Source organism: Xyrauchen texanus, chromosome 14 (assembly GCF_025860055.1).
Source record: "Xyrauchen texanus isolate HMW12.3.18 chromosome 14, RBS_HiC_50CHRs, whole genome shotgun sequence".
NCBI lineage: Eukaryota > Metazoa > Chordata > Actinopteri > Cypriniformes > Catostomidae > Xyrauchen > Xyrauchen texanus.
Window position 1 is genome coordinate 6,178,878 of NC_068289.1, and position 15,973 is coordinate 6,194,850.

Below are 15,973 nucleotides of genomic sequence, written 5' to 3' on the forward strand. Positions count from 1 at the left end.
CATGAGAATACAGAGCTTACACAACCTCATCACATGAATAGTGTGGTCAGAGTGGATGAAACAGCTCTTTATTGTAAAAAAGCAGGACTCAATCCTGATCGCTTGCACTTTAGAGATTGTGTTGGTCCATAACACTGTAAAGCCTAAACCTTTAAATGACTGTAAGAAAATTACAAATGAAAAAACTTTACAGCTAAGTAACTACACAGTTTTAACAGAAGAATTGCAAGTGCTTTTATAAAATTATATGATTCACATTTCTGTGAAAAACCCTCAAAAACTAGCCCCATTCACTTCTATTGTAAGTGTCCCACTGATTTTTGCTTTTTATTTAAGAAAGGACGGACGACTCAAAATCATTTATTGTGGTAATCAATATTATGCCTCAAATTCTGTCGATTGAGCTTAACTTGTATAAAAGATGGAATATTCCTTTAATAAATATTCTACAGCTGTGCATTAACCAAATATAGCATTACAAATAGTTGTAGACAGATATATCGCCGAGGCCAATAAATCGTCCCATATTTTGACTTTTTAATTATTGGCATCGGGCACTAAATTTTAAAGTTCGATTTGAATCTTGAGGGTGCTGAAAATCTTGTAAACAACCAGTCATGGTTTGTTTTCTTGTTATGTGCCATCGTGTTACTACAATAATAGACCGGTGTGCAATACAATGTAATTTAAAAGGTCTGCAAATCAGAGCCGCGGCAGATGAATTTGAGCTCATAAATAATAATGTTAAAGTGCTTGCCTGTTTCATTCTCTCTTCACAACAGTTCCTTGTAACTTTTAACTGTCTTGTCTAATGATTAAAAGGCAAATATCAATAAAACTATTATATACCATTTGCAAATATGCAGATATCTCGTTTAAGCAGATGTAATTCACAAACCTCACAAAAATCCAGTGTTTTCTTCCCATCGAGTGCTCATCTAATATCTTCCTCTGAAGTGCGTATTCAATCAGCCAGAATCAAAACTTCAGGATCATTATCAAAAGATCCTCTGAGTTACAAATCATGATGGTCAGTCCATGACAATCCAAGTAGGCGATCCAGGCCGGGAGATTGCTGCTCATGCTGGACTTGGACAAGCGTGCAGAGCAACTTCAAGGCCGTGTCCGAAACCAGAAAATGCTGCCTCCGGAGGCTGTATACGGAGGTAGGATGAAAATAGCATTTGTTTGTCTGTTGCTAAACATCTCACCCTAACATTCTAGCACTGCATTATGTCACATTGTACATGTGACGCCACAACTCGGGGTTCATACTGCTTCCTTCTCTGGAGCAAGGTTTCATAAGCCATGGTTGAGAATAGACCGATAGCCTCAGTCCCTATTCACTTTCATTGTATGGAATAAAAGAGTAACATTTCTTCAGGGTCAATCCTCTTGTGTTCCACAATAAACAAAGTCATACAGGTTTTGAATTACAGAATTCTTTTTTTTTTTTTTTTTTTTTGGGGGGGGGGTAAAGTTGTACCCCTTAATTGTAGTTAAAACTGTGTCCAACTAAAGATACAGCATCATTAGACAAACTTTTTATTGTATGAACCTTTCAAACCAACAGCCAAAATAAAAAAGACCTTATGGATTGTTTTGGATCAAGAGGTTCATGTTACACTTAATAGAATCTTTTATTTGCATGACTTAATGGACTTAATGTGCATCTCTCTCATTTCTGGAATATATAATACCTCTTTCCCCGCTGCCTCACAAGCAGCTCTGTGCTCCTAAAGCTTTTTACTTTCCTCTCTATAAAGCTCTAGATCCCCAATTTTGCCCTCTGCCTGCAGAAAGACAACAGAGATGTCATATATATATATTACTGTACATAAAGGAGAAGAGCTCTTTAGCTCTACAGAGCTGGAGACTCACAGCTTTCACGGTCTCAATGGTCTTTTTCTCAGCGGGCTCTGCCTCTACTTTGGTCTCTCCAGGGTTCTGCAAGACACAGGAGAAAACGCTGACCACACAGAGACTAAAAAGAGACATAACTGATCTTTTAAGTTTAAGAGTAACACTTACCATGGGATCATCACCTTTAGCCAGTGACTCTTCAAACTCTTCTTCTCTTTCCTGAGGAAAAAATATCAGTCATGTACTTCAGTTTGTACACATTACATTATAATACAGATTTAAACTAGGTGTATATACAGGTGTGCTTCAAAAATGATGATACTAGGTAGTTTTCTTGGTGGAATGGAATACCACAATTACATATCACCTAAGTTTGCTTAATTTTGTATATGAAATTCCAGGCATGCCATTGCACTATTGCTTTAAACGAAGGTATGTGTTAAAGACTTACTATTTACTGCTACATACATACCATTTACTTACAATTACAACATAGTACAAGCAAAGTCATTTTACTGCTACAGAATGTTACTAAACGGCCCCTTACTCAGTAGAACTTATGAAACTGTACAGTGACATGAACACTGTAATATAAAGTGTGACCCAAAGTAAATTCTGCAACTATGAGAAGATTCATCTGTCACATCTGAGATCTGAAATCTGAGAGTTGCAATTAATCACAACCTTAGGTTACAGGATTGGTAATTGACCAATCCTGTAATAATACAGCATTGTATTGACCCATCTTACTAGCTATTTTATAGATAATATTATATTAGGTTTCATAGATTTTATATTTCAAGTGTAGAAAAAATGTAAGGAAAATAACTGGGAAAACAAAGTGCATATAAATAAAATGCAACACTCCATCTGCTGAAAATCTGTATTTTTGACTCTCAAATAATTAATTATCAAGAAGAGATAATTTTGTGGATTTCAAAAATTCTTTCTTTAAAGTGCTCATTAAAAGATACAGATACAGGGGAGTGACATCAGAGATGACAGTTTGCTCACAACTGATTGGTTCAGTATCTGTTAGCGATCTGTTACCCAGAACAAAAGCTGCTCTGTCACTTACAATGCAATGAAGACCAGTAAAAACCAACCTACCTTTTGTGGTAACAAAAACCCAGTGTTGAAGCAAACTAAACTAAAATGTACCTGGCTAGCCACCTAAACCGCCTTCATGGTACAGGCTCCAGATCTGTGCTGAGTGTTAATCTACAAAAGAAAAACAACCAACCACTCACCATTTCCTTCTCTTCCTCCAGGATGATGGGTTCCCTTGTTCTCTCCCACAGACTGAGGGACTTATCATGTGTGGACTGATGGCCAGGCACCAGACCTCATGATGTTGACCCTGGGGAACATTCAGGGTCATCAAAATGAATTTAAAAAAATATATATTTAAATAGCACAATAGTAAACAGTGCCAGAAATTGTATAATAATGCTGCATCATTGTTATTACAGGAAGTTGACATGAAAAAGCAGTGTATGTGGTGTGACATGTTTTAATTAATATTCTTCTATAATTCTAGTACATGCCGTTTTTATAGCTCTTAATAATCAAAAGACTATTTGGATTATTTGTACTATTCATTTTAAATGCACATGTAAAGGCAAAAAGTTCAAACAGGTGGAAGCCACTTTAAAGGGATATTTCACCCAAAAAATATCAAAATTATCTCATCATTTACTCAACCTCATGCCATACCAGATGTGTATGACTTTCTTTCTTCTGCTGAACACAAAGATTTTTAGGAGAATATCTCAGCTCCGTTGGTCATACAATTCAAGTGAATGGTGACCAGACCTTTGAAGCTCTAAAAATCACAAAGTAGCATCAAATAAATCCATATGACTCCAGTGGTTTAATCCATGTCTTCTGAAGAAATATGATAAGTATGGAATAGAAATAGATTTTGTACCATAAAGCTCCACTTTCACTTACAAAATGTGACCGAATGTGAAAGCGAAAGTGGAGATTTATAGGACTTAAATATTGATCTGTTTCTCACCCAAACTTATATCACTTCTGAAGATATGGATTTAACCATTAGAGTCTTATGGATTACTTTTATGTTTCCTTTAATGTGTTTTTTAGATCTTCAAAGTTCTGATCACCATTCACTTGCATTGTAAGGACCATCAGAGCTGAAATATTCTCCTAAAAATCTTTGTGTTCTGCAGAAGAATGCATACACATCTGGGATGGCATGATGGTGAATAAACTGAACGAAATACATTTTCATTTTTGGGAGAACTATCTCTTTTAGGACCTAAGACAAACACTTTACAAGTACATATGTACATTTTAACCTAACATTTAATGTTGAATAATAAAAAGTTTATTGGACATGTTATATGTCATCTACAGTTATATTGATTAAACCTGCAATCAATAAAAGAAAAGCAGACTACAGCTAACAAAATGCAATCAGACTTTGCTGCATATTTAAAGACTAGACCTCAGTCAATAACTCTAATCCATTCAGCCTATAACTGCTACTTCTATCCAAGCGACCTTTGGAAAACTCATTCTGGCTGTGGATAAATGCCTATTGAATGTTGTCCAACAATCAGTTCACCTCCAACGTCTGGATGTGCTCAAACTTGTCTGCATCCCACTGCTTGATTTTACTGTCCTTTCCCACAGTGAAGAACAGATGGGTTTTGGGGACAAACTGAATAAACATGACACTGGAAAGGAGAAGACAACAGGGAAAACGGCAGATGACAAATAATATCCATCTGGGCAGATGCCATCATCTGGCTACAGCTCACATGCACTGGAGAGATGTCAACACCGTAGAAAGGGTGACACCCGAATACAGAAATCACTGCACTTGTCATCAGTTGGTATTGGATGCATCCTAACTTTCAATGACAATATAACTACAAACCTGACTGGTGACAGGTTATGTTACCAAAAGCAGAGTGTGCCAGCAATGCATCATTATACAAGTGCAGCTTTTATTACCTGTCATCATGTGCAAACATGAGTCTCCAAAGTCCAAACCCCAGATCTTCACGTTTCTGTCTGCTGACCCTGTGGCTATTAAAGCGCTGTCCTGCAGAACATACAAAGCATCCCACCAACACCACTTTAGCACATCAATTATGCCATTCTTAAGAGTTCAACGGGTGTGTAGTCTCAGTAAATGTACTCATGTGTGATATGTCCAGGCACAGAACAGTCTGTTTGTGTCCATATAATGACAAGAAAAAATATAGAAAGTAAAAAATCTGTTTATTCTTCACAGCTCCCATCCTGCAAAGCATTTGTGTTGTTTTATGTCTTACAGTATGCATGACTACCTATTTATTTAGTGGCATTTGGTAAGTTTATACAGCATTCTTTTGCTAAACATTTATTAGACACTGTATTCACGTTTACACCTAGTATTAACATCCATCTCGGGCGATGTGACCACAGACGGTCACAGAGCTAAATGCAGGAACTAAACATGGTACAAAATGTTGTGGTTCAATCACTCAAATCCCATTAGTTAAAAGGTAGTCAGAAACACATGTGACCACATCATATTTGTTGTGTAAGTGACAGATGCAGTGATGAATCATCCACTGATGTAATAATGCCAAAACAAGGGTTTTAAACTTTGCTGCTGGCTATGTGATAGAAAACAGCCATCTGGTGGAATAATAAGGAAAAGCCCATACTAGGGCTACACGATTTGGGGAAAATGTCATATTGCGATTATTGAGGCTAATAATGCGATATGCGATTTTAGTCACTGAAAACTATTAAAAAGTATTTTTTTAACACTGAAAAGTATTATTCATAAGCATTTGTCAAACTTGTCTATCCAAAACCAATATATATATATATATATATATATATATATATATATATATATATATTATTGTTGTTGTAATTTTAGTGTTATTTTTCACACTTATCATGATGATCTTATGATGACGACGTTGTGAGCTGCAGACAGCGGGGTGAGAGACGAGCGTCTCCGTGTTAGAGTGCGCATCAGCCGGCGGCTGATCTCTCGAACCGGTGTCCCTCTCAGATTGGGTCTCTTCCGCGACTGGTTGAGACCACACAGAGAATGACAGATTTGGAGTTTGTGCTTATTTACAAGCTTTATCGCCGTGCTGTGATCTGTGTTTCTATCAGACACTCGAGCTGCAGCGCTCCTCTCGTCTCGCGTGTCATCATTATAGACTGGTCATCTTTTTATTAGCTGTGTAGAAAATGGGCAAACAGCTCTCAGAAAGAACAGATCACAGTAACACAGATCATGCTAAGTACACACATCTGAAGCTCAACTAAAATAACAGTGAGCATTCCACTCAAACTTCACGTTTGTTACTAGTGGTGAAATAACCCTTGGGATAAATGTAATTGAAGTATAACAGATTCAGTTTTTATTGGATACTGCTAAGATTTGTTATTATTTTTTACAAAGTGATCAAATGGATTTAACATACAAGAGGAGACGCATGTTTTGGTGTGAGCTAAGTATTGTAGTGTTATACACTGTGTATGTGATTTACCTTCAGTGTGTCTGTGTAAAATATTTTGACTGTACAGTCTAGAAGAGACACAGCCAGCAATCTCTGGTCAGGACTATAGTGCACACAGCACATCTTCATCTAACTGCAGGGAGCGTGTGTGTTTCACTGTCAGTCTCATGGGGATTACACAATGCAATACTACTTCAAAGCTAAGAAGAAAACAAATAGAAAAAGGAGCTCAAGAGACAATGAGGCTCAGAAACTTTGAAAGGTTTCGTGATCACAGATAATAACTCACTTGTTCTTCCCGGAGTCTTCATCCTTTATGAGTTCAAATTCCCAGAATTTCACAGTCTTGTCCACACCCCAAGTTACAATCCTCCACAAATCCAAATCAAATCCAAAGAGTGAAATGCGTTAGTATAAACCTCAAATTCTCTCTTGACAGCTTACAAAGCCTTTGGAAGAGAGTCAGAATGTCCCTGCATAGAAGGGTTGAGAAGCTGTTTCAGTTCAGTTCGGAATATTCCCACTCTGAAAGAAGACACATAATGACCAAACTGAGGACCAAGCTACACAAAACTAATGAAAAATGGGGAATTCCAGGAAGTTATCCACTAAACTTCTCACTCAGATCCCAGTTGTGCATGTGCATTAGTGCTGTCAATAGGTCTTAGAAACTAAATTACATTACAGCGAAAAAACAACATACAGATTTCCTAATGAAATAAAGACAGCCAGATGATAAAAAGCTTAGAAAAAAAAAAAAAAAAAAATATATATATATATATATATATATATATATATATATATTTAAATACAGTTGTACTAGAGGTATACCGATATATCGGTTTTACAGATTAATACTGATTTACCGATGGAGCACTGAAACAGAGCCAAGTCCCTGTAAATTAAAATAAGTGTCCCTTGTGTGTTTTGGGCTTGTTTACAGTTAAAAGTCCCACATTATGCACCAAATCTTTTTTCCAGTTATTTTGGGGGTTTGGTTTGAACAAAAAACTGCAACTGGGATTTAATTCATTTTGGAATCTTAAAGCCTCTATGTCTGTGACCGTCACAGTAAGAAAAGACTACAATAATTGTATATATATATATATATATATATATATATATATATATATATATATATATATATATATATATATATATAAAACAAATAGAAAATTATAATATATATATCATATAATAATTCTTTAAATCGATTAAGAAAATTGTCAGTCAATTAATCGATTATCTTTACCAACTTAGCTAAAGGTATCTACAAAATCCACTATCGGTAAACATCTCGAATATGCATACCTAATGCTTAAACAGTGAGAACTGATAAGAGAGCAAGACAGAACTACCAAAGAACTCCACCTCTGGGGTCCGTCACTCCAACATGTCCATCTTTTTCTATGTACTGCAAGCATGCAGTAGACAGACATTTTTGTCCATTGCGTCATGTCTCGCTGTATTTAGTGTATCCTGCCGTAACAATGCAGTTTTTTGACAATGTGTCAATTTAGGAACCTTTAAAACATGTCTTGAAACACCCGCTTTCTGTTTTATTCATTGCACTGTGTCTGTAATAGCTCAAGAATGCAAGTCATCATCAGTGCTTGGCACACATCCAAAATTCTAATGCTCATTTTAGCATTCGAGTGTGCATTATCTTAAATTCGATCGATTCTATAATTTTAATTTGACAGCCTTAATGTGCATATTCAAACTTTAAACATCACATTCGGTTATGAGGCACACAAGAACCAATGCTACTTGCGTTAATGACGCCCAACCATGCCAGGTTTGAATATGTAGAGTTGTGAAAGGAATTTGAGTGATATGGCAGAGAAAAGTTTCAATGTATAATAGGGCTGAAACGATTAGTCGACAATAAAAAAATGTGAATAGTCGTTTGATCTCATTTAACGTAACATGAGATCACATTAAACTGTAATGACTTGTGAGAGCAGCACTGCAGTTCACGCCTGACTGAGGAGAGGAAGAATTACACAGATCAGTCCAGATGCACTCTAAAATTTCCAAACAGCTTCATCTTATGTAGATCGCAAAGTACAAGGGAATTATACAAAAATAACAAATAAGTAAATACAGAAGCACTCTCGCTGTGGAATAAGCAGAGCCGGAGCTCTTTAAAGGAAACACCCCGGTGTTACATCTTAAATGCAGTTAAATTTAATGCATTATAGCTTTATTAAAGTTCAAATAATACGGAAGCTGGTCATATAATTAACTAAAAACTCTGAACCTGGCATTTCTCCTCTTCTATGAGTTGCACGAATGTCCCGATCTGAGGGGTAGAGACTGAAACTGCATCCGGCTGATACACACTCTGTCGTGGGAATGCTCATCCCTCGAGCACTCACGCTTGCTGCGGCTAGATTATAACCGTACGTTCACACCAGAGGTGGCGAGAGCGTCAAATCGACCGGAAGTCATTCATTTTCAATGACAGCCAGCGTCTCTCGGCGGCGAGAAGCGGCACGGCGAGTCTTGGGTGGCGTGGGCGTCAGATGGAAGTTCAAGTGCAGTCAACATTATGGTAATGAGCTGTGACGCGGTTCGGCGGCAACCTATTGGAATATAGAAGTGCTCCACTCTAGCGAAGTCTAGAGAACACAACCGTGTAAACTTTGGTTCCCACCAAACATTTGTTCCGAAGATAAAATGGAGGAGAAACTAATTATTGCCGTGACGGATTTCCCTGTAATATATGACCAAGACCACAGTTATTATTACAAATGTATTTTATTTTGATAACAAACAACTATAATTTTAATTACTTTCTGCCATCGATCGATTTCTTATTTTCACATTTTAAAGAGTTCATGGGGATATACGCTACTTGTGATAGGTCGGCAAAAAGTAAATGGTCGACATGTCTGGATGTTTAAATTGCGGCCCCTTTAAATATAGGTCACAAAACAAAGCATTCTGAACAAACGTTGCCGCCTATTTCATCTACGTCAGAGTGTCCACGAGCGTCCTTGAGCGTCGAAGGCAGGGCAGCCAGAGCGAATTTTGACGCTCTCGCCGCTTCTGGTGTGAACGTACAGTAACGCGATGGCTCGTGAGTTCACACTCACACACCAATGGCACTAGCCTGCCATTGGGAGCAACTTGGGGTTCAGTGTCTTGCCCAAGGACACTTCGGCATGTGGAGTCATGTGGGCCGGGGATTGAACTGCCAACCCTACGATTAGCAGCCGACCCGCTCTACCACATGAGCCACAGCCACCCCATCTGTGTTGAGATGTGTATGACTTTCTTCTGAAAGTCCATAGTAAAAAAAATAACAAATAAAAAAAAAGGATTGAAATATTGATCTGTTTCTCACCCTCACCTATTATATTGCTTCTGAAGACAGGGATTTATATTTATATTTATGCATTTGGCAGACACTTTTATCCAAAGCGACTTACAGTGCACTTATTACAGGGACAATCCCCCGGAGCAACCTGGAGTGAAGTGCCTTGCTCAAGGGCCCAGCAGTGGCATCTTGGTGGTGCTGAGGCTTGAACCCCCAACCTTCTGGTCAGTAACCCTGAGCCTCAACCACTGAGCCACCACTGAAGCTTATGGATTACACTTATGCTGTCTTTGTGTGATTTTTTTTAGAGCTTGAAAGGCCTGGTCACCATTCAGCTGAAATAAACTTCTAAAAATCTTTGTTTGTGTTCTGCTGAAGAAAGAAAATCATACACATCTGGGATGGCATGTGGGTGAGTAAATGAGAGATTTTACATTTTTGGGTGAACTATCCCTTTAAAGACTGGGGGCAGAAGTGTGGACGTGTCTGTTGATTGACCCACATCTAAAACATATGAAGTCTTGACCTTCTCAGCTTTGGGCACATCCCATATGAACACATGTTCACAGCGACATTCTCATCACATCTCAGCGTCACAAACACGATGTTGGACTTCTGACTGCCGATCACTCCAAACAAAGCGCTTGCCACATAGCGCAGATACTGCTTGGTCAACCCCATGACGAACCACAGGTAGCGAATGCTGTAAACAAACAGGGTACATTTAGTGATAACTTCGTTCTTCGATATATATATATATCCTCTTCGCCGAATGCGACTGCTCATAACATAAAATATATTGTAAATAAACAACAACAACTTGCTGATTTGAGTTTCACATTATGGTGCACAGTATGCTACTTTTATAATTTAATAAGTTATATATAATGTTACTACAAAGCAATAACGTTCCAAATCAGTCACCGCGCATATACAATGTGGCTACATTCTTTAAAGATGAGAGTTATGTTGTGTCTACAATCCTCTCTATGAAAACATTGCTTATGAGGTTTAGGAGATCTTCTACATTCGTTTCAGTCGCATGTGTGACATCCAATAAAGGCAAAGGTAGTAAATTATCGACTTGAACAACGATGTAACACAAATGTAACTTTTGTAACTTCACTCGACATTTGTGTCATTCCAATTAAAATTGTTGAATTATCATTGCTTGAACTGTTTTTGTGTTGTAATGGTTGAATGGATGATTTGTTTTTGTGTTGTAAATGGTTGATGGATGCGTTACATAGTATCGATTGATTTGGTCTGTTGAAGTCATGTTGCCATTCATGAGGAATATCGACTTGCTTAAAATAATAATAAACGACTTAAAACCACTATTATGTTCGCGTTACGCACTTCTGATTGTATATGTAATATACGTAAATTAAAATGAACGAAAAGCGGAGGATATTTGACCAGATGTGCGCACTTTCTACACAGAGCGTCAACATGGAAGGCTGCGTCCTACGGAAGTCGCATTTTTCGACCGCATACGTTATCGACACTGCCTCGTTTCGGAAAAACGAGTAGGACATTTCGAATCAGTCTTCGAATGCGACCTTCTTTCACAGGAATTCAGAGGACGCATGAGGTGTATCCTTCATGGTCACTCACATCCCACACTTATTTGCTTCAACGGAAATGTAAAAAAAATATATATATATAATAATAAATTACGCCAATTTGCCCGTAAATATTATGTTCAAACGCAAGGAATGTTCATTCTCAAGTTGATGTACCTCAGTAGATGGGTGCAGATGTATATAACATGTATAATTATATTAATATATAATTAAAAGTATACTATAATTATACTAAAAGTACACCTGTAAAATCTATTTTCATTTCTCTAAGCATCGATCATTATAACTCTCCTAAAATGTACCTCATACATTCTCTTCTAAGTGGACTTTGTTCCCTTCTCACTCAAAGCGCTCGCGCTTGTTAAAGAGTGGCGTGCTGTCATGGCAACCACGATACGTTCCGTTTATGTTTATCCTACGAAGGTCGTCGGCTTGTTTAAAGGTGGACACTCGGTATACTGCAGCCTTCAAAGGACGCATCCTACCTAGCATGCAGCCTTCGAAACGAGACACAGCCTCTCTTACTGCAATGCCGGAAGTGATGACTTTAGTCTTCGTGAATCAGCTGATCAGGAAACTGGCGGAATAACTGTTGACCACAAGCAGTTGAAATCACGTTTTAACAATGGTCCACACTTAAAGCGGAAGTTTAGAAATATAGCTATGGTATACAGCTCTTTCTAAAACGGATTTATTTTTGTTATTGCTGTTTTGTTATTGCAGTAGTCAGGATTGAGTAGCTGCACCTGTGGAGACCTGGTAGGTTCCTGTTCATTATGATTGATTGTGGTTGTAATTTGTTTCATTTCTTCACATGTCGACGTAAACTACAGTGGCTAGAATTATAATGGGGCGATGCTTTCCTTTCTGTTGTGCTTAAAGTGATCTAAAATTATTTTAGGATCTAGAATCTAGGATTATTCAGAGAGTGGGACTCAAGGGACGGCCAATATAAAATTTCTGCCTTTTCGCATGACTTTCCTGATTCGTGATGTTGTGCAATTTGACGTTAGCTGTTTCTTGTTCTAAGCTGCGTAAAAGTTAATTAGTTAAAGTAAAACTTGTAGATGCATAATATTGTGCTGTACGATTGAGATTTAAGTTGATATACTTGATCCAATGCAAGGCTTTGTTGTTGTTGTTGTTGAAATCTAATTTGGGGGTTCGACCTTTACACATGCAACTAATTTCTGCTGAATATCGTATCTGTTCCTGTAGTCCTGTCTGCAAGGATAGATAGAGCCTCTTTGTTGTGCTTTAAAGTCAATAACTTTAATAAACACTACATTTGTCAGACCTTATAATTGCTGCCCTAAGCATAAAAATAAAATCTGAAAACCTGTATAAGTATCCTCACATTTCTTTATAAGGCCAACATTGTGACTTGTTTGGGGAATTTTAGGACATGTGCATTAATTCATTTTTGAGAAAGCATCACACATACTATATTCAAATGTAAAAATATCCAGACTGTTTAGCACCATATTATCGCTCTCTTCTGTAAGTAATGTATTTAACATTGTAGCCTTGTTAAAGATTCACTGAAAGCTTTTATTCTTAAATGTTGAACTGTATATGATTGCATTAATTTGGCCCCAGGCCTTCATGCACTATAGCCCGTTTGTGTGTTAGTGCTTATCTGTGTCTTTTCTGTTTACAACTGCCCTGTGAAGCAACAGCATGGATCCCCTGGGAGCTCGTTCACAGTTTGTGGAGGTCCAGAGTCTCCCCACATGGGACCAGCCTCAGGGAGACCAAGATGGGGAGAAGGGTGGGGAGACCCATTTTAGAGAGGAGGAGGAGGAGGACGGCCTGACCAATCATCTCAAATTGTTAACATCCCCTTTCCCCTTCAGACAAGACATCAACAGCAAGATTGTACTTTTGTGAGTCTTAACGTTTAGTCATTTAGCCCTAAGTACTTTTCTGTTCCCCTGCTATTATGCATCTGTTTTTTTGTACCAGGCCTGATGATCTCAACTTTTCATTCCCTCCTGCACATACATCCTCTTTATAGTGCAGTTTAGGAGGTCTTTCTGGCTGATATAGCTGTGTTGGGGCAGGATTTAAAAGGATAGTTCACCCAATAATGTAAATTCTCTCACCATTTACTCACCATCATTCAATCCCAGATGTGTATGTCTTCTGCTGAACACAAATTAAGATTTTTAGTAGAATATCTCAGCTCTGTAGGTCCACACAATGCCTGAATGGTGACCAAAAGGTTGAAGCTCCAAAAGCATATTAAGGCAACATAAAACTGGCATTTTAAATGCAGTTTAAAGTTTCTCTTTTCAAAAATGAGGAAATTGACAGCAAAGCAACTTCTCCATTAGGTCATTCATAGAGAATTCAGAAAGCCTGCCCATATCTTGAAATTAAAATTTTAAAAGGATTTGTTGAGTGCACAGAAGTTGTATCCTCTCAGTCTCATAAGTGTCACTCTAGACTGATGCTCTGATACACTGAGATAGATGGAACTTAAAACGTGTGTGTAATTGTTTTACTGTTCTTTTAAATCATTCAACTTTTGCAGCACAAACACTTAATAATATTAATAATTTCATATTGTAGGGCTGCACAATTATGACACATCTTAGTTGTTGATTTTTCCCTTAATATTTTCATTGCGACTATTGATTTCAATTAATATAATTTACACTATATATTTAGAATTTACATTTTATATATATATGTGTAAGATTATGTGATAATTCCTTCAGCAGCTACAAAGTCTGTAGTACTTTCAAATCAGTTTAACACATTTCACCATGTTAAATTCACTTCTGCAAAATTCTGTAGATTTTCCAAACAAATAGTCACAGAAAATGCCAAAATTAAAACAAATAAAAATAATCTTTTTCTGTCTGGGACTAGACTAATCTTAACGCTCTGATTCATCATTGTATTCATGTAAACTATTGTTCATGTCTCTGATTGGATACAATGCTCAATGTTGCAAAAAAAAAAAAAAAAAGAATCGCATTGTAAATAGAAAAATTAGACAAGACTAGAGTATACCTAAAGGGAATTCTGAAATGGACACTTTTCACGATTATTTGTGGCAACCATAACTGCAATCTCCATTATTATTTTTTCAATTAATTGTGCACCACTAATATAAATATCATAACAAAATAATAATAATTTCTACCATATCTTTGTTCTCTCAGCACTTTCATACCTTATACTAGGTGTTCTTTAACAATAATGGGATGTATTATTCTCTCATTTTGCAGTATTGGGGATGTGGCACTTTTAAACTGCACTGCGATCGTCAATACAAGTAACGAGACACTAACGGACAAGAACCCCATATCACACAGAATTCACAGATACGCTGGGCCTGAGCTGAGGGATGAACTACTCAAGCTGAAAGGTAGGGGGTGCTACTTGGACAGCAGATCAAAAACTGTATGTGTGATCTTAAACTATTAGATAAGCATAGTTTCCTGTTTGGTGTGGAGTATTAAAATCAGATGTTAAATCAGCTTTTTGTTTGTAATAGGAGTGTAAAGGATATGGGTATGTGTATTATTCCAGGATGTCGGACGGGTGACGCAAAAATGACAGAGGGCTTTAACTTGGCTGCTCGCTTCATTATTCATACGGTTGGGCCCAAATATAAAGCCAAGTACAGGACAGCTGCAGAGAGCTCTCTATACAGCTGTTACAGAAACGTCATGCAGCTGGCCAAGTAAGCTGGACCTTTGCACAAATTAATGGGGAGATTGCTGCACAATTGTATGCTATGATCTACCATTATTCTGACTGGTTATCCTGACATGGTTATACTAAGTAAATATACTTGGTTTTCTTATCAGTCTTGTCACTAAGTTCTGATATTAAAGCAGTTCAAATATAGCAGGATGTACAGTGTGGACAGTTGGCGCAACAAAATCAGACTATGGCTGTGTCTAAAATCGAAGGCAACTCCCTTGTTGCCCAGTCAGTCAATGAGTCAATTACTTATACAGGCATCATTTTGAGGTAACGTAAGGAATCTGGTTTCAGACAGCATCATGTCTAATGATGTAAAACAAAGGCAAATGAAGTTCAGCGATAACAAAGCAAATACAGGTGAAACTCGAAAAATTAGAATATCGTGCAAAAGTTCATTAATTTCAGTAATTCAACTTAAAAGGTGAAACTAATATATTATATAGACTCATTACAAGCAAATTAAGATATTTCAAGCCTTTATTTGATATAATTTTTATGATTATGGCTTACAGCTTATGAAAACCCCAAATTCAGAATCTCAGAAAATTAGAATATTACATGAAATCAATAAAAAAAAAGGATTTTAAATACAGAAATGTCGGCCCTCTGAAAAGTATAATCATGCATATACTCAGTACTTGGTTTGGGCCCCTTTTGCATTAATTACTGCCTCAATGCGGCGTGGCATGGATGCTATCAGCCTGTGGCACTGCTGAGGTGTTATGGAAGACCAAGATGCTTCAATAGCGGCCTTCAGCTCTTCTGCATTGTTTGGTCTCATGTCTCTCATCTTTCTCTTAGCAATGCCCCATAGATTCTCTATGGGGTTCAGGTCAGGCGAGTTTGCTGGCCAATCAAGCACAGTAATACCATGGTCATTGAACCAGGTTTTGGTACTTTTGGCAGTGTGGGCAGGTGCCAAGTCCTGCTGGAAAATGAAGTCAGCATCTCCATAAAGCTTGTCTGCTGAAGGAAGC

The 15,973-nt window shown here is 37.5% G+C and overlaps 1 protein-coding gene and 1 pseudogene across 2 annotated transcripts in view; one reads left to right on the forward strand and one right to left on the reverse strand.

Annotated features, from left to right (window-relative positions):
• Positions 1 to 1,494: 1,494 nt before the first annotated feature.
• Positions 1,495 to 10,368, reverse strand: LOC127655070 (WD repeat-containing protein 3-like; annotated as a pseudogene).
• Positions 10,222 to 15,973, forward strand: part of LOC127655302 (ganglioside-induced differentiation-associated protein 2) — a 36,846-nt gene continuing 31,094 nt past the window's right edge. Inside the window, exons 1-4 of one of the 2 annotated variants that reach the window (XM_052143032.1) lie at positions 10,222 to 10,380; positions 12,947 to 13,159; positions 14,513 to 14,652; positions 14,817 to 14,970. In XM_052143032.1, the coding sequence (XP_051998992.1) occupies positions 10,367 to 10,380; positions 12,947 to 13,159; positions 14,513 to 14,652; positions 14,817 to 14,970 (521 nt within the window). In that variant the 5' untranslated portion in view covers positions 10,222 to 10,366. Of the gene's footprint in view, positions 10,381 to 11,760; positions 12,033 to 12,946; positions 13,160 to 14,512; positions 14,653 to 14,816; positions 14,971 to 15,973 lie in introns of those variants that run through there. The other variant, XM_052143033.1, reaches the window with a different exon arrangement.